General features: G+C 57.1%; 1 protein-coding gene across 2 annotated transcripts in view; it reads right to left on the bottom strand.

The window, feature by feature from the left end:
• Positions 1–7578: 7578 nt before the first annotated feature.
• TFEB (transcription factor EB) overlaps positions 7579–27885 on the bottom strand; it is a 45348-nt gene continuing 25041 nt past the window's right edge. For both annotated transcript variants that reach the window (XM_046640751.1, XM_046640750.1), the window contains exons 2-9: positions 14239–14473; positions 13904–14158; positions 13180–13257; positions 11250–11370; positions 11093–11149; positions 10492–10567; positions 9750–9897; positions 7579–8751 (exon numbers count right to left, since the gene is read on the bottom strand). In XM_046640751.1, coding sequence (XP_046496707.1) covers positions 8263–8751; positions 9750–9897; positions 10492–10567; positions 11093–11149; positions 11250–11370; positions 13180–13257; positions 13904–14158; positions 14239–14451 — 1437 coding nt within the window. In that variant the 5' untranslated portion in view covers positions 14452–14473 and the 3' untranslated portion in view covers positions 7579–8262. The remainder of the gene's footprint in view (positions 8752–9749; positions 9898–10491; positions 10568–11092; positions 11150–11249; positions 11371–13179; positions 13258–13903; positions 14159–14238; positions 14474–27885) is intronic.

Genomic DNA, 27885 nt, shown 5'->3' with positions numbered 1-27885 from the left:
AGCTTCGTGGAGGATGTGGCACTTATGTTGGCTGGGGGTTGAAAGACGTACTGCAAGAGGGAAGAGCTCGTGCCGGCGCTGAAGAAAACCCATCTATGGTCTCTTCCAGGACTGGTGGACCTGGACCAGCTCATCAGGTCCTGGGACGGTTTCACAGACACGTGGCCTGTTCGCGGAGAGCTTCGGGTGCTCGGAGAAGTTTATCCTCACTGAGGAGTCCCGGGGAACCAGCCCCTGGGTGCCCATGCTGGCTCCAGGGTGGGGTGGGCAGAGATTTGCTTGCTGCCCATGCCATCTCCTCCCACAGCTTCTTGCCCTCCTGAGTCTTCTTCTGGTCCCTTTCCAGGGCTAGGATGCTCAGGATGACCCACCGCTTCCCTGCCTCGGTCCTTGGTGAGGGAGGAAGGGGAAGAGGAGATGCCCAGCTCCGGCTCCTGCTCCAGCAGCTGTGGGCACTGCCGGCCACCCGCACCCCCACCAAGTCCCTGGTGTCGCTACAAGAGACACAGCAATTAGGTCAGAACGCCCCTCCAGATGCTCAGGCCCTCTCATTTTCTGGAAACTGTTACAGTGTATCAAGGAAAGCCCTCCGGGGGCGTTCTCCCAGCTGTTGCTCTATTTCTGACACAGGCTGCTCTCCCACCTGCGATTCCCGTGCACTGCCCTCCCCTTAGCTAAGGCTTTCTGTCCTTGGACTCATTACCAAGTCTCTCTTTGCCTTTTTCTCCTCATCTGTAATGTGGACACGACAGTACCCACCTCCTGGGGGGTCACAGAGGACTTTGGGGGTTCATTCATACAAAGCAAGGGCCCAGCACAGAGTAGGCGCTCAGGAAACGGCGGCTACCATTCTTCTCAAGGCCCAGCTCAAATCCCTCTTCCTCCAGGAAGCTCTCCCTGACTACCGCAGCCTTAGGTGGGCCCTCTCTTCTACCTTCCACTGCCCACTCCTCAGCGCTTGCTATAGCCTGATGTGCATCGTTTGTCAAGATATACACCTCGCCCCCACGTTTCCTGGGGGCTCACCATGCGCCAGGCGCTAAGTGGCTTACTGGTAACTCATTAAACTCTCACAACATCCCTATGAAGTAGGTAAACTAATAATATCTCCATTTTACAGAGGAGGAAAATGAGACACAAAGAGGTTAAGTAACTTGCCCAAGGTCACACAGCAAGTAAGTGACAGACCCAGGCCAAGGACCCAGACAGTCGACATGCTTTTACCCCCTACTATAATCATAGATTGACAAACATTTGGGGGTGTGCTCAAGATATACACATGACAAGAACCCATGGGCTCTCCGGAGCTTCCAGTTTCACTCGTATGTACACTTGGGGATCTACGCCAGGGCTGGGTGTGTTCATTGCGTGTGTATAGAGCTGTGTCTAAAGGCTGCATGTTGCATGTATGCAGAGCTTAGACCCCACGTGGTCAGAGTGTGTGCACATGTGTATACCGTCTGTATGTGCACCCAGTGTATATTTCCGCAGGGGGGTTGTGGGAGGGCACGTCACACTCCTTTGGGTGGCTGTCATTCTGCCTTAATAACAGTTAAATCCTGGGGAGGGAAGTGGGGCAGGACTTGCATCCCCTCCTTTGGAATTGAGATGCTGGAGCCAGGAGCGGCTACCTGACCTGTGCAGTGTGTGCAAGGAGGTGAACATTATGTGATCTGAGCATGCACACGCATGCGTATACCTGTGTGCATGCTAAGTACACCATGCACATGTGTGTCAACAGTGCCCAGGTGGATGTTTGCACAGAGCACTGGTGTGTGTATTTGGGTGCACAGAGGATGTGTGTGATCTGTGTGGGATGAATATACTTGCACGTGCGGACCCGTGTGTGTGTTTGTACATTGAGAGGTACGTGTGCAAGTATCCATAAGAGGAAACGCGATGGAGGCAAAGATGGCAAAGTCAGACAGACTGGATTTCAGGCCTGCCTCTGCCACTGCCCGGCTGTGTGATCTTGGAGCAGTTGCTTCATCTCCCAGGGCTCCGTTCCTGAGTCATCAAATGAGAAGACTAATCCCCGTCTCAGAGGAGAGTCAGAGGGTTCAGGATAACAGACGTGAAATGCAGTAGGGCTTCAATGCATGCGAACTATGTGAGGACACGTTTGTGTGCACGTGTACGTGTGTGTTCCCAGGGTGTGGAGTGTCTGAGGGGGGAGCATAACGGGGGACCACGCGTGTGTGTCTAAGTGCGTGTGCACACTAAGGGTGTGCCCAGGGGGTGGGGTATGTTGGGGGTGGGGTGCACAATGGTGTAACTGTAACTTGTGCGACTGTGTGTGTGCTCTGTTGCACACTCAGGGTGCGTGCGAGGGGCTGTGTCCTGGGCCCCTGGTCCTAGGTGGGGCTGGCTGTCAAGCCATGGTGGGCGGGGTGCCCCACCGGTGGGGACTGAGCCCCTGCTCTCCCACCAGGCCTGCCAAAATACAGCGAGACAGGGTGTAATTACCGGCACTTACTGCGGCCATTACCCCCCTCGCCGCGGCGCGTGACACACGACCCGTCAGCTCAGCGTTCGCACCATTAAGGGGCCTCATTAGCATCCCGGCTCAGAAGCAAAATTACCCTCACTGCTCATTTCAAGATGTCATCAATTTTAATTTAGGGCCCAAAGATAGTACAATGGGAAGGCCCTCCCCGGCCTGCCGCACACGGAAAGGGAGGAGAGGAGAAGGGAGGGTTGGGGGGGGCAGCCCAGCCGAGGGGGGCATAAGGGAGAAGAAGGACAGAGGTGCGGAGGGGGCAGAGGGCTGAGTGAGGAGGGAGAAAAACGCTGATCTCCCTCTGCCCCAGGAAGGTGCCCAGGCTAGGGCCTCGGCTGCAGCCCCTTGGAAAAGAAAAGGAATTGAAGACGCAGCCGGGGGAAGGGCCCTGACCCACCACCCCCTCAAGGGCCATATGGAAGTATGATGTCTGGAGCCACACCTGGAGCCAGAGGCTGTGCCTAGCACTTCCCTTCAGTTGTTCCTTTAATTCCCACAATGACCTCGGGAGGTAGATATGGCAATCCCCCACCATAGAAGGGGAAACTGAGGCAAAGAGACCCCCCCTCCCCCCGCCGCCATCACACAGCAAGCCATGGCAGAGCTCACATCTAAACGCAGGCCTGTTTGACTTTGCTGCCCCTGCCCTCCTGGACCAGAACCTGTGGCCTCGTGGAACGGTCTTCCAGTCCGCATGCCTGGGCCCACCAGCTTCATCGCTGCGGTCCCACCAGCCCTCCCATGCACTGGCGCCCCCATTCATGGGGCCTTCACACACTCCGTGCCCCATGCTGGAATGCCCCTCTCTCTCCTCATGAGCCTGGTCCCTCAGGACTCAGCTTTGTATCACCTCTGCCTTTCCCTAACCCCCTCGCTAAATCACCCCTGCTGTTCTTCATGGCTGTCTCCCCGCCTCTACCTGCTCCGGGCGGGAGGGGGGGGGGCTGGCTCCTAGAGAGCAGGGGCTGACCCTTATCCACCTAAGCATCCCCAGCACCCAGCACAGATTCGGCTCAGAGTGGGTGCTCAGGGTTTGCTGAGTGAGTGAATGACCACTACCTCCCAGCCAGTCTTCCTGCCCTCCGGCGGAGGTGAGGGCTGCTGTCTGGGCAGAAAGGGACAACAGAGGTCTCCCCAGCCCACCCTCCATTGTTCAGATGAGCAGCTGGGGCTCAAGATGAGTTGAACGGGGCCTCAAGAAGAGCTATTTCAGTCTGTCCGCGATGGCGCAACAGCGAGTAGGCCACAAATGTTTGCTGAATGAACGATTGATTGAACACACGAATGAATGAACAAGCACATGAAAATGCCTCTCACTGGGCACTGTCAGGTCCCTCTGGGGACAGAATTTTAGCTATTCCCTCACCAGGCCTTGCAGCAACTTCACTCCTGGGGCATTTGCATTTTATGAGCCAAGCCTAGGCACGTGCTACGCCTTTGAAGAGCCTCTCTCTGAAAGCCGGAGCTTCCCAGGCCAGTGGAAGTTTTCCAGAAGGCCTGGTCCAGGAGGTTGGGGGAGACTTCTCGTGATTTCCAGCTAGGTCTGCCACCCTGGTCCATCGTAACTCACAGGGGGCCTCAGGTCAAGTCCCTGAATCCTGCGGGCCTCCATTTCTACAAGTGGAAAGGAGGCCATGGCCCACACACAGGCTCTTCAGGCCATGGTGGGAGGCTCGGTGACCGCGCGGTGGGGGAGTGGCGGAGTGGGAGGCGCTGCCAATCATCACACCTGCCCTCGCCTAGACCAGGTCCTGCCGGCCTCCTTTGCTGCCCGACAGCCCCTCCAGCTCCCTGCCATTGCCAGGGTGGGAGGAGAGGGAAGGGCCCTGTCCTGAGCCCCGAGACAGGGTCCTCGCTGCGGCAGGCGCCACTCCCCAGCCTCACAGAAGACAGATCGCTCCCTTAATCACTGGAAAAGAACCCCAAGCCGATATAATATTATAATTAATTAATTCACTAAAAAGGTATTAAATTTCTCTCCCCCCTGTGGATATTATCTGAATTCATTGACCTTTAGAAAAATCACCCTCTAATTGTAACCAGGTCCAAAAGCATTTGCAGCCCGTCCCTTTTACATTAATAATATCTTCCCGGACTCGGCTCTGGCTGCTTAAATATTGTATAAATTCCACTGCCCCCCTCGGAAAAGAGAGAGCAAAGAAAAAAGATAAGGCTGGGGGAGCCTGAGCTGGGGCTGGGGGTGGACCCAGAGAAATGGGGGTCCCAGGAGGTGAGGGACGGGGGTGAATTGAAGGGGCTCTTTCTAGCTGCTCCAGCTGACATGCCAGGTGGCTTGGAGGGGCCCAGGAGGGGAACGGGCTCTGAGATGGGGAACAGGGCGTGAGTTGGGAGCAGGAGTGTTAAACTGCGGTTCATTTTCAGGAGGCTGGGAGGGCAGGTGGATAAGATCCAAAGTGTGTAGCAGACTCTCATCCAAGTCCACGGCTCCAAACAGTGAAGGCAGAACTCTGATTTAAAGGCACGGTGGGTGATGGAATCTTGTGAAAGTCCGAGGAGGACATTCTGAGGGCCTGCTTCTCCCCTCCCAGGCTTCGCTCCAGTGCCAGCCTTCCGGACCGCCCTGTTCTACAGATGGTGGGGCAGGCCTCAGAGGAGATGCGGTTGGACATCCAGAACTTCCTAATGCTGATGAGGTAGGTACTAAGGAACAAAGAGCCAGTGCCACCCCCGGCCTGGCCTCAGCAGGGCCCACAGTCCACTCTTGGTCTTCTGTCCAAACAAGCAGAAGGGGAAATGTGCCCCGGAAAGCAGGGGTGGGAAGCCATCTTCCTGTGTGTACACACCGGTGAATGTGTCTACCTTACTCTGTGGGCCTCGGATCCCAACTGCCTCAAGGTGCAAAGAGGCGAGAAGCTGGCAGCAGGTGGGGAGAGACAGACAGAGGGAGTGGAGCTGAGGATGGCAGATCCTCACTCCGAGCACTCTGGCTCCTGCTTTGGGGCCCCACGTGGCACCCACTGGAGCTACAGCTGCTTGTCCTCCCCCCACCTAGCTTGGACCCCTATCCCAGAGCCCACTCCCTTTTCACACCTTTGCTTGTTCTCAAAGCCTTGGGGGCTTCCTCAGTGAAATGAGGGGGTTGGACAGGTCCATCTCTGCTTTCTCACCAGCCCAGCCTACCCACTCTACCTTTTTAAAAATAACTTTTCCCTCATGGACCTGATGTCTGGAAAGGTGTTGTCTAGCAAATAAAGAGCACAGATGAAGAATGCACTCCCTTCTTCTTTAATGAGATGCTCATAACCACCAGTCGGAAGCTGTCGGCCCCACCCCATTCCAGCCACAAGCTAACTAATGGTCATGCAGACCAGTCTCAGACACTCACACTTTCTGTAGCTTGTTGAAATGCTGGAGGTCGTACCTGTGCCTGCCTTAACCAACCTGGTAGGACAGCAGGGTCCCCAGGCAGAACTTGGAAGGCACAATTAAGCTGCGACTCCCCGACCCCGACCAGCTGCCGGCTCCCGGCCCTGTGGCACCCTCTGGTGGGTGGAACCCCACTGACACCCTCAGTCCCGCCCAATGGGCCATCCAAGCTGCTTCCCGAGCTGCAGGTGGTGGCCAGGCTGAAGGAACCCAGGGGGCCGGAGGCCAGCAGGCTGGTGGACGGGGGTGATGTGGTGGTCTTGAGGGGCTGCGTGAGGAAGCAAGTGGGCAGCTCTCCACTCCACTGAGTCCCCAGGATGAAAGAGAAGAACAAATGGGGTAGGAGAGAGTTCTCAATGGCCTGACTGACCCCCACCCCCTCCCGTGCCACCACAGCCCTAGGTTGGACCCATCAGGTATCTCCCAGCCAGAGACCAGGGCTTGCCCCAGGCAGGTCCCAGGCAGTGGGGTGGGGCCTGGAGCTGGAAGGAGGTGCCAGCTGGCTCAAACTGCCCAAGGTCATCACAGCTTCATCTGACCTTGAGATAATCCCGCAGCCTCCGCCAGCCCAGCCTCCATCAGCGCCCACGCGCCCGGCCCCCTTTCCTTCTCTCCCCTCATGCGTTAATTGCTCCAATGCTGATTTGATCTCCCATTCTGCACAGAGGAAATTGCCCTCTTAGCCATTTTCATCCTAGGATTTCTTTATTTTTTTAATTAGGCCCCTTGGCCTCTCAGGGCCCCAGGAGGGGGAAGCCATTTCGGTCTCTGGGAGTCGAGGGAGAACTACGTAAAGCCCCAAAAGACCCTCGCCCCCCAGGCAGCTGGGGCTCACGAAGCTTCCACTCACTGCCCCAAGCCCATATCCCCATCCTGGATGAGGTCATACAATCCCAGGATCTTGGAGCAGAGGCCCTCGGAACTACTGTGCAGTGGAGGAACGAAGCCCAGAGGAAAGTGGCCTCACCGCGGGACAGCCCGGAGGAGCGGGGAGTAGAACCCGCATCCCTGGCATCCTGCATCCTGTGCTCCTGCCTCCTCCCCAGCTAGTTCATGCAGGTCCCTCTCTCCCCGAATCCATGGAAGCGCACAACCTCTCAGTCACAAGGGAGCCTGTCCTGCTGGAGACACTAAGTAAGAGAGCAGACTGCTGCCCTTGCCTCCACAGAGCATGCAGCTCCACCTTCTCCAGCGTGGTCTCAGCCCCCCTAGGGAGAGGGAAGAATCTGGAGAGGTTGTCGCTAGAACTGGGGGCAGGGAACAGGAGAAATATGCGCCCCACCCCCGGCCAGGGCTGACCTGGGCCAACGGTGTCCAAAAGCAGCAGCTAAGAACAGTAACTTGGTTTATGAGCAATCGGGTACCCCACGTCATCGGGCCCAGCGTCTCAAGCCACAGCTGGAGGTGTGAGACCGGCGTGGCTGCAGTGCCATCTTGTGGCCCTGAGGAGGGACAATGCCCCTGTCAGCACCCAAGCCCCCTAAGTCAGGCCACTTCTCCAGCTTCCCATGGCAGGGCTGGGGAGGCGGGGGAAACCAGGTGAAGGGCTTGTTTCCTCCTCTCTGTATCCCCCTACCCTGACCCCCATTGGGGGCATTCAAACTCTGATTCCAGAAAGGAGCCCGCTGGCTTGAATCCTCCCTTATTCTCTGTCAGCCCCAGACCCACTCCAAAGAGACAGGACAAGCGGGTACAAAGCACAGTGTTTACTAAAGGCACAAAGTGGGGATCCTGGAGGGGAGCTGCTCTTCCAGCAGGCACCCCACACTCTAACCTGAACCCAGTGCCCCCTCTTCCGGCCACCCCCTACCCTCACACCGCCTGGTGGAGAGCTGTTAGCACCAAAGGGGGGTGGGAGTGCCCCACCTGTATGAGGGGGGAGTGCGAGGCCGGAGGATGGGCTTGTTGCCATCTGAGTCCAGCAAGGCAGGCCTGGGCACCCCCGGGACCAGTCGCTGCCTCGGAGAAGGAGCTTTCTGAACCCCCTGCTCCAACATGTCCTCCTTCATCGGTGGGGGGTGGGGGGGTCAGGCTCAGAAGACAGAACCCTCCCAGGGCCTCTTCTCACCTCTAGCACACCCTGTCCCCTCCCTTCTCCGCCTGATTTCACCTCTGGGAGCTGGGTTGAAGGCCTGTTCCTGCCCAGCCCATCCAGAGGGCTGCCCCTGGGGAGTACTGAGCCGGGTGGGGGGCTTCTCCTGACCCCACGGGCTGCCAAGCAGGCACTAAGTCCAAACAGGGGGCCGGCGGGGAGGAGTGAGGCAGGGCAGGTGGCTACTTCACACACAAGTGCAGCCTGAAGGGTGGGAGGGAGGTGGCCCTGCCCTCCCAGCCCCCAGGCCTGCCCCTGTTCCCCGACGTGGAGATAGCCAGGGTCACAGCACATCGCCCTCCTCCATGCTGAAGCTGCTCCGGCGGCTGCTGGCCTTGGAGGCCTCAGGGGACATGGTGGAGAAGAGGGGGTCAGAGGCCAGTGGAAGCAGTGAGTCATCCAGGAGCATGAGGTCCAGATCCTTCTTGGACAGGTTGGGGAACAGGGAGCCATGCTCTGGCCCCAGAGGTTCGGGGTAGCCTGGGGGCCCTTCATCGCCCCCGTCCCCAAAGCTCAGGCTGTGGCTGAAGTCCAGGTGGTGGAATGAGGACGGTGGCTGGGGTGGCTGGGCTGGTGGGGGCAGCGGGGCCTGGGGGGGCAGAGCCGGCAGTGGCTCAGGGTCGGGGACCTCGGCCCCCAACAGCAGGGCCTCCCCTGGGCCCTCCTCGCTGGGCAGCTCCTGCTTCACCACCTGCTGGGCCAGCTCGGCCATGTTCATGCCCGATGGAGAGGTGGTGGGGAGGCCATGCACTCGAGCCTGCATCTCCAGCTCCTGTGGGTAGGGCAGACAGAGGGCTGGGGGCACACACCCATGTGCACCAGCTGCCCCCCTGGACCCCCACTTGAGCCTGGGCCCCTCCCGTGTGGCACCCAAGACCAAAAACTGTCTTAGCTGGAAGGAAGCATAGGGTAGCTCTCGAGTCTAGACCAGCGTTTTTTCAAACTACAAGTCGCAACTCATTAGTGGGTTGTAAAACCACTGCGGTGAGTCTTGACCAGCTCTCTCTCTCTTTTTTTTAATTGAAATAGACTTGCCTAGACTAGACTAGGATAGAAATTATCAGAATGCATTGCATCTATTAAGGATGAGGGTTCTTTCATGAAACTTTGATTTTTCACTTTGAGTATGGCCATGTGTGCTGGATTGTAATGTAAATTGTATTATCTCCTATGAGAAATAGAAAAGTTGAAAAGCTTCAGTCCAATCGCCCTTGGTGTAGATGATCAGGCTTGGGCCCAAAGAGGACAGAGGCCGTCCACGCAGAGCCAGGACGAGAACCCGCGCTCCAGGTAATTGACTCCCCCAAGCCTTCGCTCTTTAGTTGGCCCCCGTGATGATTCTTAGCACCATCCACCAAACAGTCCCAGCTCTCTGCCTCCCACACATGGGGGTCAGCACTTTCCTGCCCCACTTGAGGTTAGGTGTAGATATGTACTTGCATTGATGAAGGAAATGTGTGCAGAAGCGACACAGGTCACTTAAGAGTGACACATGGCTTTAGGAGCCACATCTAGATGTGCCTGTCCATCAGCCTGGGTCCCAGAGTGAGCATCTCACAGGACAGTACCTCCAGCTGATATCTGTTGCTTAAAGGGGCCGGGGACTGTTTGTTACCAAACTATGACATCCTGACTGACACAGCCTCCTTCCTCATGGGCGTCATTCCCATGTCCCCAACTTCAGAGTGTAAGCATTGCCCCTGGGGTCAGGAGCCAGGCCAGGGGTCAGGGGTTAGAGCTACCCAAGAAGTCCAATTGCAGGGGCCAGACCTGGATGCGGAGCCAGAGCTGCTTGTTGGTCATCTCCAGGCGCCGAGAGTGGTTCTCAAGCTCCCGGGACTTCTGCAGGTCCTTCTGCATCCGCCGGATGTAATCAACAGAGGCCTTGAGGATGGTGCCCTTGTTCCAGCGCACGTCCCTGCAGGCAGCGCAGAATCAGAGGTGCACGCTCAGAGGAGCGGCCAGGTATTTGCCTTGAGCTCAGTGGGTGGAGGTCACACCCTGCTCTAGTTTCAGAAGCCTGTGTTGTCCATCCCAGCTTTGCCCACAAACCGCAGCCCTGGCCATCCCCTATTTATGGAGGAGGCTGATCTCCATCTGCAGAGACCAGGCCCTCCCAGGTGACCTCATTGCCACAGCCCACCTCACTAATACCAGGGAACCAAGCAATTCGGAGCAGCCTCCTTCCCCAGGCCTTCCATGCCTGCCGCCAAACCCACGCCTGCCCTTGCCTCTCACTGCTTCTACCCTCGGACCACCTCTACACCAGTCCAAGGACTCACGTGACTCCTCCTCCAGGAAGCCCCCCAGCCCCAGCCCCACTTCCAGGACATCTGCTCCTCTGTCTTGAGCTTTCCTGATTTGGCAATAGGCAATAACTCCTAGAAGGTTGCAATCAAGGGATTCTCTTCCTGTCCCTCCCCACTGGCCCGAGCTCAGGGGCTGGGTACAGATAATACCTGTCAGCTGCTACCCGCCCAGCCCCTGCCCTTCCCCCTAGAAACCCGCTCACAGGTCGTTGGCCTTGGGGATCAGCATTCCTAACTCCTTGATGCGGTCGTTGATGTTGAACCTCCGCCTCCTTTCAACTGCAGTGAACAGATTGCGGAGGGTGCATTTAGAGGGATGGGGGCCCCACCTGGAGAGAAGGCCCCAGCCCAAGGAAGGCGCCCCAGCCCTTCTGGGAAGTAATGGGTGACCAACGTGACCAACAAGTTGGGATTTCTACAGGGGTGAGGGGGCCAGGGCGCAGGCCAGACGCAGTTCAGGGGCCCTGGTCAGGCTGTTAGCACAGCACAGCTGCCTGGGGCAGGACTCCTCCCGCTGCCCAGAGTTCCTCCCCAGGGGCTCCCAGGTTCCACGCCCTAAGAAAACAATCTGATAAACTCATTCCCTCTGAGGCCTGGGGATTTCATGACTATCTCTTCCCTGGAGCCCCCTCTCCCACCCCCTCCTAAAGAGGGCTGGTGGAAAGACAGCAGGGCTGAGCCACAGGAGTGGGAGGATCTAAGTAAGGCTGGGTAGCAAGCCTTCCTAGAACCTGTGCAGGGCAGGGTCCAGGAGAGAGAGAGGGAGGCAGGGCGAGGCAGGGCGAGGGGGCTGGCGGGACTCACTCAGGTTGTGATTGTCTTTCTTCTGCCGCTCCTTGGCCAGGGCCCTGCTCTCAGCATCTGGAGGCCAGGGAAGAAGGAGAGAGGAGCTGGGAGGGAGGCAGAGGAGGCAGAGGAGGAGGAGGGAAGCCGGGGCCGCAGGGAGGCAGGGAGATGGTACCTGTAAGCTCTCGCTTCTGGGTCAGGTCCGCGGGGCAGGAGCTGCTGGTGACGCCCACCAGGGAGGCTGTGACCTGGGGGTCACCACTGTATACGTTCAGGTGGCTGCTGGACAGGGGCAGCTGTGGGGTGAGGTGGGGAGAGGAATGCAGTGAGCAGCCTTCTCTCTGTGAGGGGCCCTCCCCAGGGCCCATCGTCCCAGGAACAGCTGTTCCCAGAGATCCCCGGCGGGGAAGCTGTACTGGTGCCTCCTGGGCGGCAGTGTCAGCTTTAAGGGGTCTGCAGCCAGCACCAGGGATGTCAAATTCACCCTGGGCCTCTTCCCCCAGCAATTCCACCTGAAAGCCTGCAGAGTCCAGAGTTGAATAAGGTGCAGCCCCTGCCCTCAGGGAACAACCAGCCTAGAGGGGCTGGAAGCACCGAGAGGGCGATCAGACCAGTGATAGTGCACTGGGAGGATTACACCCTAGGCCTGGGAGCCCAGGGGAGGGGCACCTAATCTATTTTAGAGTTTCTGGAAGGTTTCCAGAGGGCGTGGAACTTGAATTAATTCCTGGCAAAGATGCGAGGAAGGGCGCAGGCAGGGCAGATGGCCGAGCAAGAAGGTGGCTGCGCAGAGCGTGGCAGGCACAAGCAGCTCAAGCTGCAGAAGCGCAGGGTGAAGCGGGCAGGGCAGGAGGAGCGCTGGCTCCTGCAGTGCCCGGTTCAACTTGCAAAGACCCTGGGATTTTGCGATGAGCAGCCAGTGGGGGTTTAACCAAGGACAGATTTGAACTCTGGAAAGATCTCCCCAGCTCCTGCCACAGAAACACACAGAGGCAGTCACAGGCCCAGACCCCTACATGGTTCACAGGCATCTTACAGGGTACACGGAAGCCACAAAAAGAACCAAACACTCGTGCCCGCCCGCGCCCTCTCTCCCTTCCCAGCCCTCGCCATTGACAGGTTTCAGGCTCAACTGGCCCTTGCCAGCTCCTGGGGGCCACTGAGCAATGTCACCAGGGCAGTGGGGATTGAGGATTGATTCCTTGCCTTCCCACCACAAGAACTGGGAACTTCCCATTGGTGGCATGGGTGGGGGCCGAGCTTAGGATAACAGGCTCAGGCCCAAGGGGCAGAAGTGAGCAGCTGAGGTTCTAGACCTCCAAAAAAGGGGAGGGGGCACCCGCAATTCCACCTGCTCAATGTAAATACCTGTCACCCTTGCACAATGCTTGCTTGCCCACAATTTCTCGCCTTATCTAATCTTCCCATAATCCTGTGGGTAGAAGGCAAATCCCCATTTTTGCAGCTGAGAAAACTGGGGCTTAGAATGGTTGAGGGACTTCCCAGGGTCATAACCAAAGCCAGAAGCCCGGCCTCTTGATTCCAAGCCTGGCTCCTTCCCACCAGCCACCTCATCTCTGCCCAGTAGGCCCAGAGAGCATTCACGCTTCCAGGAAGCTGCCAGAGGGAGGAGACTAAGCCAGCCCCATATCACTCGCCCCAGGGAGTGAGGGACACAGGCCTGTGCCCACTGGGCCCTGGGCTGGGTAGAGGAGGAGAGCCCCAGATCCCAAAGGAACTCATCAGCTCCAGGCCTTCCTGTGGCCATGCTGCTCCCTGCCAGGAATGCTCTTCCGCCTGCCCTGCGCTGAGGCCCAGCAGCAGAGCCTCCTACCCCAGCCCCATCCAGGAAGCCTTCCCCGACTGCCCAGCCACCTGTGCCCCTGAAGCCCTATCATGCGCGCAGGCTGAGGAACATCTCTCCGGATCCATGATTCTGCTTGGCCCTGGGCCCTCGCCACATGATTTGATGGAGGCGACTTTCATTTCTGCAGCGAGATGCCAGCTCTGCCCAGGTGAGGACCCGTCTCTCTCCAGGCTCAGAGCCACTGTAGGACCTCTGTCCCCTCCCTCTGACCCAGCCACCCCACCCTGGCCAGCAGTACCGTGTTGGGCATCTGAGTTTCAGGATTGATGAAGCCCAGGACATTGTCCAGACACATAATGTTGTCGATGACATCAAACTGAAAGAGAGAAAAGTGGTCTGGGGAGGGCCCACCGGGAAAAGGACAAGGGGAAGAGGCACAGGGACAGGCACTGACCTGAAGGGATCTTAGAGCCCACCTCACCCGACCTGCTCATCGGGGGAGAAGGAAATAGACCCAGAGAGAGGATGGGCTGTCTAGGTCCCACAGGCCCGAAGCCCCAGGCCGGAGCTCTTCCCAAGGAGCCAAGGTGCCCAGGGAGGTGGCTTTATGTGCCTTCTGTGTGGACACAGCTTTGCAGTGTGTGGGGCTTTCCTGTATGAGTCTCCTGTTTCTCTCTAGCAGAGCTATCGAAAGTAGGGATGATGTTTCTCCTGTGAGACCAGGGCTCCCTGAGGACAGGGCAGTGTCTCCTCCCTCAGACTGGGACTCCCTGAGAGCGGGGCCGTGTCTCCCATTAGACTGGGACCCCCTGAGGGCAGGACTGTGTCTCCCCTCAGACTGGGCTCCCTGAGGACAAAGCCGTGTCCCCCCTCAGACTGGGCTCCCTGAGGGCAGGGCTGTGTCTCCTGTCAGACTATGATCCCAAGGGCAGCACCTCGCCTCCGCCATCAGACTGGCTGTCCCAGCAGCATACAACTGGCCCTGGCTCTGCTGGCGGCAGCCCCTGGCCAGCGGCACTCACCTCCCTCTCGGGGTTGGAGCCGATGTGCAGCATGGCCATAGGGCTGTTGGGGGCGCTGTTGCCAGCGGAGGAGGACAGCACGTGGCCTGGCCGCACCCCTGGGGAGGCGGCGGGCAGGGGCTTCGGGGAGCCCTGGGCCGGGCTGATGTGCGCAGCGAACTTGTTCCCGTAGGTCTCGGACAGGTACTCCCGCACCTTCTGGTCCCGGGACTGCTGCAGGTGGTAGGAGGTGGGGTTCTCCAGGTAGGACTGCACCTGGGTGGGGGAGAAGACAAGGGCTCTAGGGGGTCCTGGGAGCAGGGCGGGGCAGGGGGACAGGCTGGAGCAGGCCCTACCTTCAGCACCTCCCCGGGCACCGGTGGCGGAGACTGGAAGTGGACAGGCGTGTTGATGGCCGGGGTAGGTGGTCCCCCCAGCTGCTGCTGCTGCTGTTGCTGCTGCTGCTGCATGTAATGCATGACGGCCTGCTGCTGCATGCGCTCCCGCTGCTCCTCCTGCTGCGCCTGCTCCCGCATGAGCTGCATGCGCAGCCCGATGCGCGACGCCATGGCGGCTGCCGGAGCTGGCTCCCTGTGGACGGGGGACAGATCTGTGAGGCATGTGTCCTCTTCAAAGCACTGGGTCTTGGGGAGGGGCCAGGACGAGGGGCATCACGCCCAGCATGGAGCAGAAAACACTGAGGCCCAGAGAGGGGAAGGGAATTGCCCAAGGTCATCAAGCAAGTGGGTGAGAGAGCTGAGACTTGAATCCAAGTTTCCTGTTCCTGGGCCAGAAATGGAGACTCCCTCTCCTCCATCCATTGCAGTTGGTCGGCCCCAAAGGCTTGGAGTCACCCTGGGCTCCTCTCTTCCTCTCGCACCACGTGGTGATCCTGTCAGATCTGACCTCAGGTGCATCCTCCTGTGCCACCACCTTGCTGCCACCAGCGTGGGCCCAGCCTCTACCAGGCCTCCTCTGGATTGCTGAAGGAGCTCCTGATGCCTTGCCTCACAACATTCTCCTCGTAACTCAGTAATTAGAGGGATCCTGTCCAAACCTAAGTCTGATCCTGTCCATCCCTCTGCTCAGAACTCTCCATGGCTTCCCCTTCACTCAGAGTAAAAGTCGGAGTCCTTTCCATATAAGGCCCTCTCTAATCTGTCCCCTCTGACTCCGTCTCCTCCTGCTCTCTCCCTTGTTCCACCCACACCCGAATCCTCAAACACACCAGGCACACTCCTACCTCAGGGCCTTTGCATCTGCTTTTCCCTCTGCCTGGGATATCCTACCCCAGATAGCACCATAGCTCATTCCTTCACTTTCTCCAAGGCTCAAGTGTCCCCTTCTTCCAGAGACCTTCTACGACTCCCAATTTAAAATTGCAAAATGGCCCCCCACTCCATACGCCCCTTCCCTCTTTTATGCTTCTGCATGTCACTTATCACCATCTTACATATCATGCATTTTTGCCTAGTTATTTCACTCATTGTCTATCTCTTCCTCACTAGGAATGCAAACTCCCCTAAGGGTAGGCATTTCGTCTGCCTTGTCCACGCTGTGTCTTCAGCCTCTAGCCCAGGGCCTGGGACACGCTGATGCTCTATGAATGTACGCAGGGAATGTTTACCATTTAGGAACCGGCCCTGGTGAGACAGCAGCAAGCCACTGTATGCCTGAGCCTGTGGAGTCTACAGTCCACTGAATGAGAATGGCAAGTCCCCAGGCCATTATAACCTGCTCAGGGAGGGCCACTTCAGGGCACCCGGGCCTGCCAGGGCCCAGGGAAGGCCACCCTCAACCCAGCAAGTCAGCCCTAATCTCTGATAGGTCTCTGTGGGACAGGGGGACTAAGGCCCCCAGGCCTAGTCTGGAAGGAGGGAGGACAGGACAGGATGAGTCCTGGAGCTGGGCCCACTCTGTCCCTAGCTTGCTGAGTGACCCTGAGCACATCCCTTCCCCTCTCTGAGCCTCCATCTCCCCAGGCACAAAATGAAATTGTTGGAGCGGGTGACTTCTAAGGCCCCTCCTAGCTAGGATGCGCCGGCTCTCTGAGCGGTGCAGGGCAGCCGGGGGTGCCAGGACTCCATAAAGGTCCTGGCAGGGGCTGGAGGTCCCATCTCGGGGACATCGCAAGAGGCAGTATGACTTCCGGTTGAGCAAGCACTATCAATCGGGGCAGACACGGGCTTGAATCCCAGCTCTGCCACTTCTTTGCCGTGTGACCTTAGGCAAGTCACTTAACCTCTCAGAGCCTCCGTTTCCTCATCTATAAACAGTTTCTACTTCAGAAGATCGGTGAGAGCGTTAAATGAAAATAACGTGTCTTGCACAGTCCGTGGTACTTGGTAGACTGAGAGGGTGAGTAAGGATAAGCACAAGACTGGCAGGGTCAGCCGCGGTGTAGACCAGAGGCCAGAGCTGCACCCAGGTCCTAAGAATGAGACCCAGACCTCTGAGGAAAGCAGCACAGGTTGACATGTACTGCCTGATGCCAGACATCGGCCTAAGTCAGCATTAGCGGAAGGTACTGGCAGATACTCAGTGAAAATCAGTGGATCATGGAAATAATAACAATTTGCATCTATTCGAGCGTTTACTGTGTACTGGGCACTGTTCCAAGCACTTTAACCTAGAACAGCCCCACTCGGCAGTTTTGGTTATTATCCTCCTATTACAGATAAGGAGAAACAGAGGCACCAGGAGGTTAAAAGGTGGGGACAGAGCTGGGACCCAATCCCAGGCAGCCTGGCTCCCCAGCCCATGCTGGGGGGTTCTGGAGACCACCGTCTCTGTGCAGAGCTGGGAAGGAGCTTGTCTCAGGTGGCGTGTCTGGTGGATGCAGGGCCAGGAGTGGAGCCCAAGCCACCACCGCTCCCTCTAGCACCACAGCTGCTTCCCTACCAAGTGGGACAGCACCATCCGCCCGGAGGTTTGAGAACTGGGTGACCCTTCCCTCCCCATCTGTCCTCCCTTCTCTGACCCCCAGGCCAGGAATTAGCGGAGAGGCCGCCTCAGCCCCAGGGGTCTCTCAACCCAGCTCACAACAGGACAGTCCCGAGGAGAAAGGAGCAGACGCCCCCTTCTCCACCCTTCTCCGCCCTGTATCAGGGACACAGCTGCACCTCCGCCCCTCTCCCTGCTCTGACAGAAGGTAGCCTGTCTCTGCCCACCCACTGCAGCCCTACAGACCTCAGGGCTCCAACCCCAGCCCAGCCCAGCCCAGTCCCCTCGCAGCTGCATCCCGAACGCACTCACACACACGGCCCTGGGGAGCCTGCCCCCTCGGGAACAATCTCACTTCAAATTGGCCCCTGGAGGGAGGGGGTGGTCATCGGGCCTGGCAGTGCCAGGCAGCCCGGGGAGGGCTTGAGAAGAAGGAGCCCCTTGTTCTCCAACAGAGGGCTGGGGCCCGTCCTGGGCTAGGCTGGAGCTGGCCCTGCGCAAGGAGAGCCTGGGCTGGGCCCTCTTCAGCCTCAATGGCTGCACCAGCCTCAGTTTGCTCCTTTGTGAAATGGACACAGGTGTCCCCGCCCACCACCTGTCTGGGTGAGCCTCCGGGGAGAGGATATTGGAGAATTGTGAACAGCAAGGTGTCTGTGCATCAGAGTGTCAGTAGCCTTGGTGACTGAGCAGAGTGAGGCTTTCCTGCCCCCACCCCGGTTGTCAAAGCTGTCACCCCCCTCACAGGGCCGCTTCTTCCCACTGCGTCCCAGCCTCCTCCCCTGGCCCCCAGCCTGGGTTGCTCTGAGCTGGCCTGGGCGGGATGGGTGTGGGCTTAAGGGAGGGACATGAGGGGATCTGAGGGTGGATGGGGTGGTGGAGGAGAGACCCTGGGCATGCTAACCACAGACACCCCCCACGCCCCCCGGCACACCTGCTCACCCTCAAAGCCTGAGGGGCCACGCACAGCCTCCCCCAGTGCACAGCCTGGTCAGGAAGAACTGAGAGGAGGGACACGGGGAACCAAAAGGCCCCCGGACCCCTCCCCACCATCTGACCTCCAGACCCCCAGGCCTGGAAAGGGTCCACCATACATGTATTCAGCAATGCTAGGAGCCTCAGTGCCCACTCCGTGCAGACCCTGGGCTAGGGTGTTACCCTGGAGAGACTTCTCCCCTGCCCCCATCCCCAGGTAACACCCTCGTCCTGAGGGGACCAGGGGTCTGACGCCCCAGAGAATTCCCGCCCCTGTCCAGTCGCATGGCAAACACGGCAGGGGCTGAAGTGTCAGCTGAGGCAGCGAGAGCTGCCTCCATCTGCACCCTCAGAACCCACAAGTCCCCTCCCACTCTGTCCACCCAGAACCTCCCACCCGACTCTACCTCTGCGCTAAGCTGGGTCCGGTTCTAGTATAGTTGTGACCAAAATAAGCTTCGCTGTCTAACAGGTGTGGCTTTGAAGCCCCTGCTCTGCCCACACTGGCTGGGTGACTGGGAAAGCCACTTAACCTCTCTGTGCCTTGGTTTCTTCCTGGATAAAATGGAGCCAATAACGGCACCTGCCACACCATGATGTTGGAGGGAGACCGTGGGGAAGCAGAATGCCCTAGCAGGCCCCTGGGCAGTTGATACCAGGCCGACACCGATCTCCCCTCCGAAACTGCGCTCCCCTGGTCAGGGCCAGAGCTGGTTTCAGACCGCCTGTGGGGGCCTCCCTCATCAGTCATCTACACCTCAGTGTAAGCAGGCTGGTCAGAACCTCCCCTGAGGGAGGATGTGGACAGAGGGAGGGGGAAGACAGGGAGCAAATCAGTGGACTCCATGCGGGAAAGGCAAGGAGAAAGAGGACCCCAGAACAGGAAAGTCTCAGATATAAGAAAGAAGATCTCAAAGACAGAGCATCAAGTGGAAAAAGCAAACTGCAGAATAAAACATACGGCCCAAGCCCATTTAGGCAGGAAATGGGCAAATGTGTAGAAAAGACTAGAAGGATCCGAATGCCCCTTTGAATGCTTGCCACGAGTCAGGGCTGGCCTATGTGCTTTTCAAATATTGACTCATGTATTCTTCACAACAACCCTATGAGGTGACTACTATTATTGCCCCTAATTTTCAGGGAGAAACTGAGGCACAGAGAGGTAAAATAACTTGCCCAAGATTACACAGATGATAAGTGGCAGAACGGAGATTTGAATGAGGCAGCCTGGTTCAGAGCCCCCATTCTTTATCCACCATTCTGGGCTCCCCCAACATCCCAAACTGTGTGCAGTGGTTACCTCCAGGGAGGTAGGGAAGGGGCAGTGAAGTGGAAAGGGGAGGAGTTTTTAGAGTTTCTCATTCTACTTTCGAAGCACTTAGCTCTTAGGACATGAATATGTGCTACTTGTGTAATTCTTTTACAACAAAGGGTTTGTGAGGGGCCCGACGTGCTTCCAATCACGTCCAAAGGTGGGGTCCCCCTAGCTGCATCTGGAGTCTGGCCCAAGCCCTGCCCTGCTCAGTGCAATGGTTGTCAGGCCAGTTGATGATCCTGGGTGAGGACACTGAGTGGCCATGAGAGGCACAGGGCCAGGGTCAGAAGCCACATGCCAGTTGGAGCAGGAGGGCCAGGACCCAGGGCCCAACTCCATTTCCACGACAGCCGCAGACAGGAGGCTTCAGAGGGGCACGATCTTTATGTGGTGCCCCTCAAACTACTCTTAGCTGAGGCAGGTCCCTTCAATTGCTTGTGGGGCCCAAACTGTCCTGGGGATTTTTCTGCCTTCCAGGTAATCCTTTAAAAATTGGAGCAGGAAGCAGAAAATACATATATCCCATGAGCCAGCAACTCCATTCCTAAGTATATGCCCAACAGAAAAGCACGCATGTGCTCACCAGGGAACATGCACTAGAATGTTCACAGCAGCACTCTGATAGCGCCAAACCTGGAAGACACCCAGATGTCCATCAACACGGAAATGGATAGAGATGCTGTGGTCCATCCACCCACTGGAATGCTCCTCAGCAAGGAGATGGACTAGCTATTGCTACACACAACTCAGAGAACTCTCTCAGATGTCGAACGAAAGAAGCCAGACACAAAATGCTTACCACATGATCAATGCATATAAAGCTCAAAAAGAGGTGGAAAAACCTTCTGGGTTAGAAGTCAGAATCCTGGTTACCCTTGTGGGGAGTGACCGGAGGTGGCACAGGAGAGCCTGGGGTGGGGGGGGACTAGGAATGCTCTGTAATGTGATGCAGGTGTTGGTGACATGGGAGTGCCGACTTCATGAAAATGCATCCAGCTGCTCACTCACCAGTTATACACTTTTCTATATGTGAGTTATGTAAATTTCATAAAAATTTACATAAGTCTGAGGGCAGACCTTAAATAATTTAAAAGAAGCGTTGAACAAATTACCCCCCACCCCCTACACCCATACAGCTCCAACACAACTGCCCAAGTGTAGCTTGGTATATCCTCTTTGGAAAAGCAATTGGCAATATGTATCAAAACCTCCAAAAATATCCACTAGCCCAAGGAAGTAATCCTAAATGCATAAAAGGCTTTTATGCATAAAGATGCCCACACAGTATACAGAGAAAAATCAAAAGTAATCTTGGAGAAAAATAAAAACTAATCTCAAGGTCCACAGTAGGATGGCTGAATAAATTATGCTGTGTTCCTCCTAACGGAATGTTATGTTTACAATAAGTAACATGGGGATATGTCAAGTGACAAAAAGTAGGATGCAACATTGTATATAAGATCTGGTCATCACCATGTACAAATCTGTGTAGAAAAACCTCTTGGGAAGAAATATACAAAAATAATACTGATTTATTTGGATGATGCAATCATAAGTGATTTTTTCTTTTTACCATTTGGAAGGTTGTTCTTTTTCCATAATGAACATGTATATCTTTCTAATAGGGAAAAATATTTTATACTAAGAGCTAAAGCTTATGCAGTACTTACTCTGTGCCAAGTATTATTTGAAGCACCTTATTTAGTGATCACAATGACTTCATGACATGAGTACCAGTAAGTACTGCCCTCCTGTTATGGATGAGCAAACAGGCACAGAGAGGCTGCACTCGCCAAAGGTCACAGAGCTAATAAGTGGTGAGGCTGGACCCCAGCAGGCTGGCTCCACCACCCTAACCCTGGAGCTTAGAGTCCAGCCTCAGTTCTGCACTTGGGCTGAGGGTTGCCACATTTTATTTTAGGGATCCCACTGAAGAAGCCCCGCTACAGTCAAGGGGTTTCAGCAGCTGATCTCTTTCATCCAGCCCAGGGGCCAGAGGGTGCTTGGGACGATGGAATGGTCTGGAATCCTCAAACACAAGCAGAAAAAACTCTACCCTTCCTCAAAGGGCAGAGATAATTTCCTGTGTTCCCAGAAAAACACATGTCTGGCGGCTGAAACAACAAAGTGTGCAAGCCCAGCGGCTCGGGTGCCTGTTTAAGCCATTTATTACGTCCTGTGCCTCTGTGGTCGGAAGACGTTTTCTTCTGATCCAGTCTGTTACAAACTGCCAGTAGTGCGGGAGCTGTCCAGTTGTGGAAATCAAACCCACCACGAAAGGAAGGCCTCCCGAACAGGTGCCAAGACTCCCGGAGGCTGGGGAAGGACCCCGTGACCTCCTGGGCAACCTTTCAACCTTGGAAAGGGCAGAGAGGGGAAGATTCCAGGATTGGGGTTGGTTTGGTCTTCTCTGAGCCCCTCTGGCAGAGGAGGTGGCCAAGGAAGGCCTGAAGAACTGGGAAACAGAACAAGAATGTCCACACAATCTCCCTGCCTTAGAACAGGCCATTCCAAATTACCAAAGCAGTCACGGGTCCCCGCAAGGCCTAGGGGGGCATCAGTTGGGTTGGACCCAAAGAGAGCCATGGGTGGGGAGGTGTCCTAAGATTCCCGGGAGCCAGCAGTCCTGCCTACAAGATGCTGTGGGAACCTGACATCTGGATGCTTGGGTTTGAGTCCCAGCCTTGGGCCCGACTCAGTGTCTGAGCCCAGCCTCAGTATTCCCATCTGTCTAGTGGGGCTTACCAGCTGGGGCCACCTCTCCCACACAGCTGTAGTGACCTAAGTTGGGATGCTGAATGTAGGGGCCCCTGAAAGGGTGAAAGTGTGGGCAGAGGGAAGATATCGCCATTTGGTCACTGTTCATTGTCACTTCATCCATGCCCAATAGAGATGTCCCTGGATGGGTCTCCTCTTTCTGTTCTAAGTTTCTTTTGAGAACAGGGTCCCATCCATTCATTCATTCATTCACACATACACACACACACACACACACACGCCCCACATCCAGGCCCCAGGGTAGGGCAGAAAATCATAGTGGTAACCGGAGCCTCTGTCCCTCCTTACTGGACAAGGGCAGGAAGACCTCAGGCCAGCTTTTCCCATTGAGGGGCACCCTCTATTTCCTCTCCAAAAGCCTTGGGTTTTAAAAGATTTCCTTCTCCAAAGTTTGTCTATCACCTAATTCACTGCAGTGTGATGGGAGATGCAGGTAGATAAGAAAGATGCCCACCTCTTTGGGTTCGAAAGAGATCATGAGCCGGCAGAGTACCTACACAGTGCCCGCACGCTGGAGACACTTAGAATACGGGTTGTTGTTCTGTTATCTGGCCCAGTGGTCCCCTGCAGGTCGTGAAAGGCAAGAATGGGGCCCTCGGGCTACTTCCAATACTGAAAAAGAGCAAATGGAAGGGACACTGGCCCCTGGTAAGTGGGCACTATTTGAGTGGAAGGTATTTGGTACTGGGAGTAGGAATGAGGTCAGTAGTACATGCTTCTAACATTTTTATTTTAATGTTCTGGCCTTGTTTCTTTTTATTGAGGTAAAATTTATCCTAGCAAAATGCACAGGTTTAAAGTGGATAGCTTGATGAACTTTTACAGATGCGTACCCCTGCATCATCACCACTGAGGTCAAGATGGAGAATGTTTCCATCGCCCCGGGAAGTTCCCTCTAGGACCCTCCCCAAGAGGGAACCTCCAGTCTGACCTCCATGCGGCGGGCAAGTGTCACCTGACCCTGGACAGACATAAAGGCTATCATGCAGGATGTGGTCCTCCGGGTCTTTCATGCCACATAATCACTCTGCCAAGTGGGGACACTCAGCACACACCGGTCACACCTCTGTTTGTGATGAATACAGTCTGGGGAATGAATAGTGAAGGACAGCAGGAGGCTAAGGCTCCAGAAGGGTGATCTGCACACCAGCGGCAGCACAGCAAGACTTGAATCTAGGACGCACTCCATTCCACAACGCAGAGCGCCTGTCTCTCTGGGACCCACCGCAGGACGCTACAGGAGGCTGCAGGGCTGGGGACGGGGGTGCCATTGGGGGCTTGTTTTTAAATCTCTGAACAGAGAGGGGAGAAGGGAAAGGAAGGAGGAGGGGAGGCGAAGGGCAGCCACAGGAGCTCCCTGCCTGCTTAGTGGCCTCCAGTGCCAACAGCTCAGGCCCGTCAGCCCCACATCCCAGCTCACATCCCGCAGAAAAGGGTGGGAGCTGGCACCTCCTGGCTGGCAGGCCTGTTGCCTGGGGCAAGGCAAGGCAATTGAACAGCAAAGAGGGCGCTTCAAAGGCAATCCCAGACCAGAGAGGCGCCTGTGCTGTCCCACAGGGACCAGTGGGCCCTGGGTGGAGGCCCGCCCCCGGAGGACTGCCACTGAACTTTAAAGGACAGGGGGACATGTAGCTGAGGGAAGCATGGAGAGGAAAAACCAGAAAGGTCCTGGGAAATGTCCGGTCTTGTGATATGCATGGAAATAGCCCAGCCACACATGCAGACCTTCTGTCTGTCTTCTGTCTGTCTGTCTGTCTCTCTCTCTCTCTCACACACACATACATACGTACATTGTAGAATCCCTCAACCCGCCTTTCTCCTAGTTGGAGTGGGGACCCCTCTTCCTTTGCTCCGGCACCCCCCTTCTGGACACTCCATCCACTTGAGCGTCCTGCCCGTGGCCACACTGACCGCTTGAATGAGTTGTTTCCTGGCCACCCATCAGTCTCCCCAGCTATAAGGGAGCTTCCAGAGAAACCAGCTTTCTTCCTCAGAACCCCCACCCCATCCCACCCCGTCCAACTTCCCAGAACGAGACTCGGGGCCCTCGGATGCTGCTCGTCGAATGGCCCAACACGTGCTCGCTTACCACCTGCTCACTCATTCAGCACAGAGTCCCTACTGTGGACCAAGCACTGCCCTTAGCACACGCCTTACATTGGATCTCGTTTGTCCCCCGCAAACACCGCACAGGACACAGAACACTTCAGGCAGATGAAAAAACCGAGACTCAGAAAGGTTAAGTGACCTGTCCAAGGTTACCCTGCAAGAACACGGTGAAGTGGGGATGCAAGCCCCGGCCCCTCCCACATGTGTGACCACCACCAGCTCCTGCACAGATGAGGGAACCGAGGGCCCACAGGAAGACCCATGGAGATGGATTATGGTCCCCCTAAATTCCCAGCCCTGCCCCACTCCCCCCACTCCATGTCGCCTCAGTGAATCCCACAGAGGGTCCCCAGACAGGCCTGCACATCCCTCGGCCCTCCCAGATGCCCCAGAACGCAGGCCAGACCCCACCCACCTGCAGACACCCTTCTCGCCTGCAGACAATCTCTTCTGCTAAATGGCCAAGGCCGATCCATGCCCAGGGCTCAGACATACATCTGGATCTCACCGAGGCGGGGAACGTGGGCCACGAGAGGGCCTCAGGGGGAAATTATATCAAACTGGCCAGACAGAAATGCAATTAATGGACCAGAGACCTGGCACTGGACAGCAGCAGAGGTGAGTGTGGTGGGAGCGAGGGACAGGGAGGGGAGTACAACCCATAGATGGCTCCCCAGACAGGAAAGAAGCCTGAAGGGCAAGGCAAGGTTTCAGGATGGGACTCCACGGGCCCCAGCCCCCTCTGACCTCCCCCTGCCCGCCCCAGAGGCCTGTTCCCTTCCCCTGAGAGCGAGGATCAGCCACGCGTTTGTGGATGATAGGTCAGCCCAGATTGTCACTGATGCCCCTCACCAGGGAAGTCAAGGCCCAAGACCACCTGGCTGGTCAGTGTGTGCCATCATGGATTCAGGGCCCAACAGCTTTGACCCTCTGTTCTAAAAGGGCAGGGTGGGACTGGAAGACCTGCATTTGGCTGTCCCATCGCCCAGCTATGTGAACTCAGGCAAGGCCTGTCCCCTCTCCAGGCCTTGGACCCCTGACTAATAACATGTGGTAGCTGGATGGGACCTCTGGGAGCCCCTTCCTGCTCTGTCCAGGCACACTGAGGGTTGGGCAGCATGGACATGTCCGAGGCCAGGTACTCACGGAGCCAGCCTACCGGGCTCAGCAGGGGGCAACCAGGCACTGCTTCTCACTGTCACTTCTGCTGCTGCCCAGCACTCAGGAACTCCCTCTCCAGACCTTAGGGCCCCCTGCAGTTCCCTGACAGCCATGGTCCAGCCCCTCGCCCATCCCCCTCGGCTCCATCTCATCCTGCTGAGTCTGCTCTCTGGCAGACAGTTGGGTTTAGTGGAACACTCATATGCTCTGGACCCTGAGAGACCAGAGTTCAAGTCTGTCTTTGCCACTTACCAGCTGTGGGACCCAGAACAGGTACTTAACCTCTCAGAGCCTCAGTTTCTCCATCTGTAGAACAGGATAGTGGTAATGCCACCTCCCTCAGAGCAGGAGAGGGGATCAAAGGAGCTGAGCATGTGATGTGCCCAGCACCCAGGGGTGGTCCATGAGTGTTAGTCCTCTGCCTGGGTGAGCAGCGTCGATCCAGCTGGAGTTTAGATGGGAGAGGGCCTTGTAAGGCCTCACCATGCAAAGCATGACCCCCAGCCTCACATCCCCTGGGAGCTGATTAGAAATGCAGACTCTCAGGCCCCAGCCCAGACCCACAGAATCCGCACTTTAACATGGCATCCTAGGAGATTTGTGGGTACATTAAAGTGACTGGCAGCCTTCTGGGGGCTTGGTCACCTGGTTCTAAGCCTGCAAACTGGTGACAGGTAGGAGGAGACAGCAGGGAGGGGCAGGCCCTTGGTGGAGAGAAATACTCTGAGGGGCAGGCAGGGCGCGTCTGAGCCCACAGTGAACCTCAGCCAACAGCCCTGACCCTCAGGCCCAAAGCCAAGGTGGAGGCAGAAGGCAGAGCTCCAGGCCGGCCCTGCACTCGGTGCTCACTGGCTGCCGGGGCTCTGGCTTGTGCAGGAGGGAACAGTGAGGTCTGTGGGAAACAGCCTGGAAGCTGACATGGTTACTGGTGGGAGAGTAACCCAGAGAGGCCATGTGAGACACACCTACTCACAAACACAGCACCCCTACACACACACCATTGCACACACATGCGCACTCACCACACACACACTGCCCCAGGACTTGCCTGCCCAAAGAACAGCTCCCACAGACAGCAGACAACCTTGAGGACAGGGTGTGCCTGTGCCCGTGTGCCGTGTGGTCCCCAGGAGGCATGGCAGGTGCTGGAGCCCCCATGTGTCAGGCCTAGGGGGCCACCCTTTCCTCCATACTGCTCTGCACCTCCTCACCTGCCTGAGCCCCAAATCCACCTGAGCAATGAGAAACCCAAGCCCTGCTCCCATGAAGTTGACAAGGACCCACATGTCAACTGGTCACCTGCAATGTGCCTGCTGACTGACCCCCACATGCATGAAACCCACCAGCCCAGGTTGCTAGGGGGTACAGAGCAGGGCAGAGCTCTGCCTTCAGGGTCCCGCTGAGAGGCAGCAACACAGAGTGGAGGCTGTGCCCGCCCCCTACCCTCCTCTGCCACAAGTTCACTCAGAGCAATAGCAAGGCCCACCCTCTCCCCAGCTCAGAGCTTCAGGAGAGGCAGGGACCCCTGTCCACCCCACCTACGGATGAGTGACAGCTCTCACCTTGACACTCCCACCTTCAGTTCAGAAACACACACCCCACTGACCTCTTTCACTACCATAAACTGGACTGCTGGGGGCCCCCAGGCTCATGGAGACTCCAAAGAAACCGTAAAATGTGGGGCCAGAAGCTGTAGCAGGCCTAGGATGCCCAAGAAAGAACCATTAACTAGCGGAGTGACATTGGTGCTGCTGCAGGGTATGTGATGTCATGGGTTCTGGAAAGGCCCTTGGCCCCAAAATATCTCCCCTCGGGGTCCGGAAATCCCTCCCAACCCTCTGAAAGTCACTGCCAGCAGGCTCCCACCGAAATCTCTTGTCAGCTCACACCCCGGGGAGAGGCGGCTGAAGGCTGGCCTGAGAGTGGCAAAGACGAGCAGGGGATGGGTGAGTGCCAGCCGGGCAGTGCTGACAGCCAGTGACCGTCATCTCCCCGGGGCCGCCCCGCCTGCGAAGCTCTCGCCAGGAGGGGGAGCCAGCACCTCTTGGCTACGGACGGGGGGGCGGGGGGGGGGGGGGGGGGGGGTCCAGCAAGGGGGGGGGCTTCATGCACTCCCTCCACATTCATGCTAGGGGAAATCAGGTCCTGTCCCGACTGTCCCCTTGAGGATGGCAAAGTGCTGGTGACCAGGAGGGGGTGGGAGCCCGGAGAGAAGAGAGGTGGGGGGACAAGAGGGGGAATTAACCAGGTTCCAAAATAGCACAGCTGGTTCTGCCTCGCTTCACCCTGCGCAATGTCTGGCAGCTTCTGCTTTCGGTCTGACTCACGCCTGGTGGGGGCAGGACAGGGCGACCGGCACAGGCAGAGGCCGGGGACAACGACAGGCTGTTCTGCCCTCACTATACGCAACTACCCCCTGGGCCTCCTCCTCTGCCCTGCCCGTGAGCTGGGCTCCTGAGAACAGTCAATGGAGGCAGGAAATTCAGAGGTTCCCTCACCTGGGTCCTATTCCAGCCCTCCCCTACCCCAGGGCCACTCCAGTGATGGCAACTGCCCAGACCCAGACCTCAGCTTCACTCCTGCCCTGCCAGGTACACACCAGCTGGCACCTCCACCCATCTCCACCTGGGGAGCCAGAGGGGCCAGCCTCTCTCCCCACAGGAGAAATGGCCTTCGACAGCAGCTTTCCCACCCTGGTCCCCGGAATGAGTGAGCTGCCTCCACT

The sequence above is a fragment of the Equus quagga genome, chromosome 15 (assembly GCF_021613505.1).
Source record: "Equus quagga isolate Etosha38 chromosome 15, UCLA_HA_Equagga_1.0, whole genome shotgun sequence".
In the NCBI taxonomy this organism is placed as follows: domain Eukaryota; kingdom Metazoa; phylum Chordata; class Mammalia; order Perissodactyla; family Equidae; genus Equus; species Equus quagga.
Note: the sequence above shows the minus strand (reverse complement) of the source record. Positions and strands in the feature narration are given on the sequence as shown.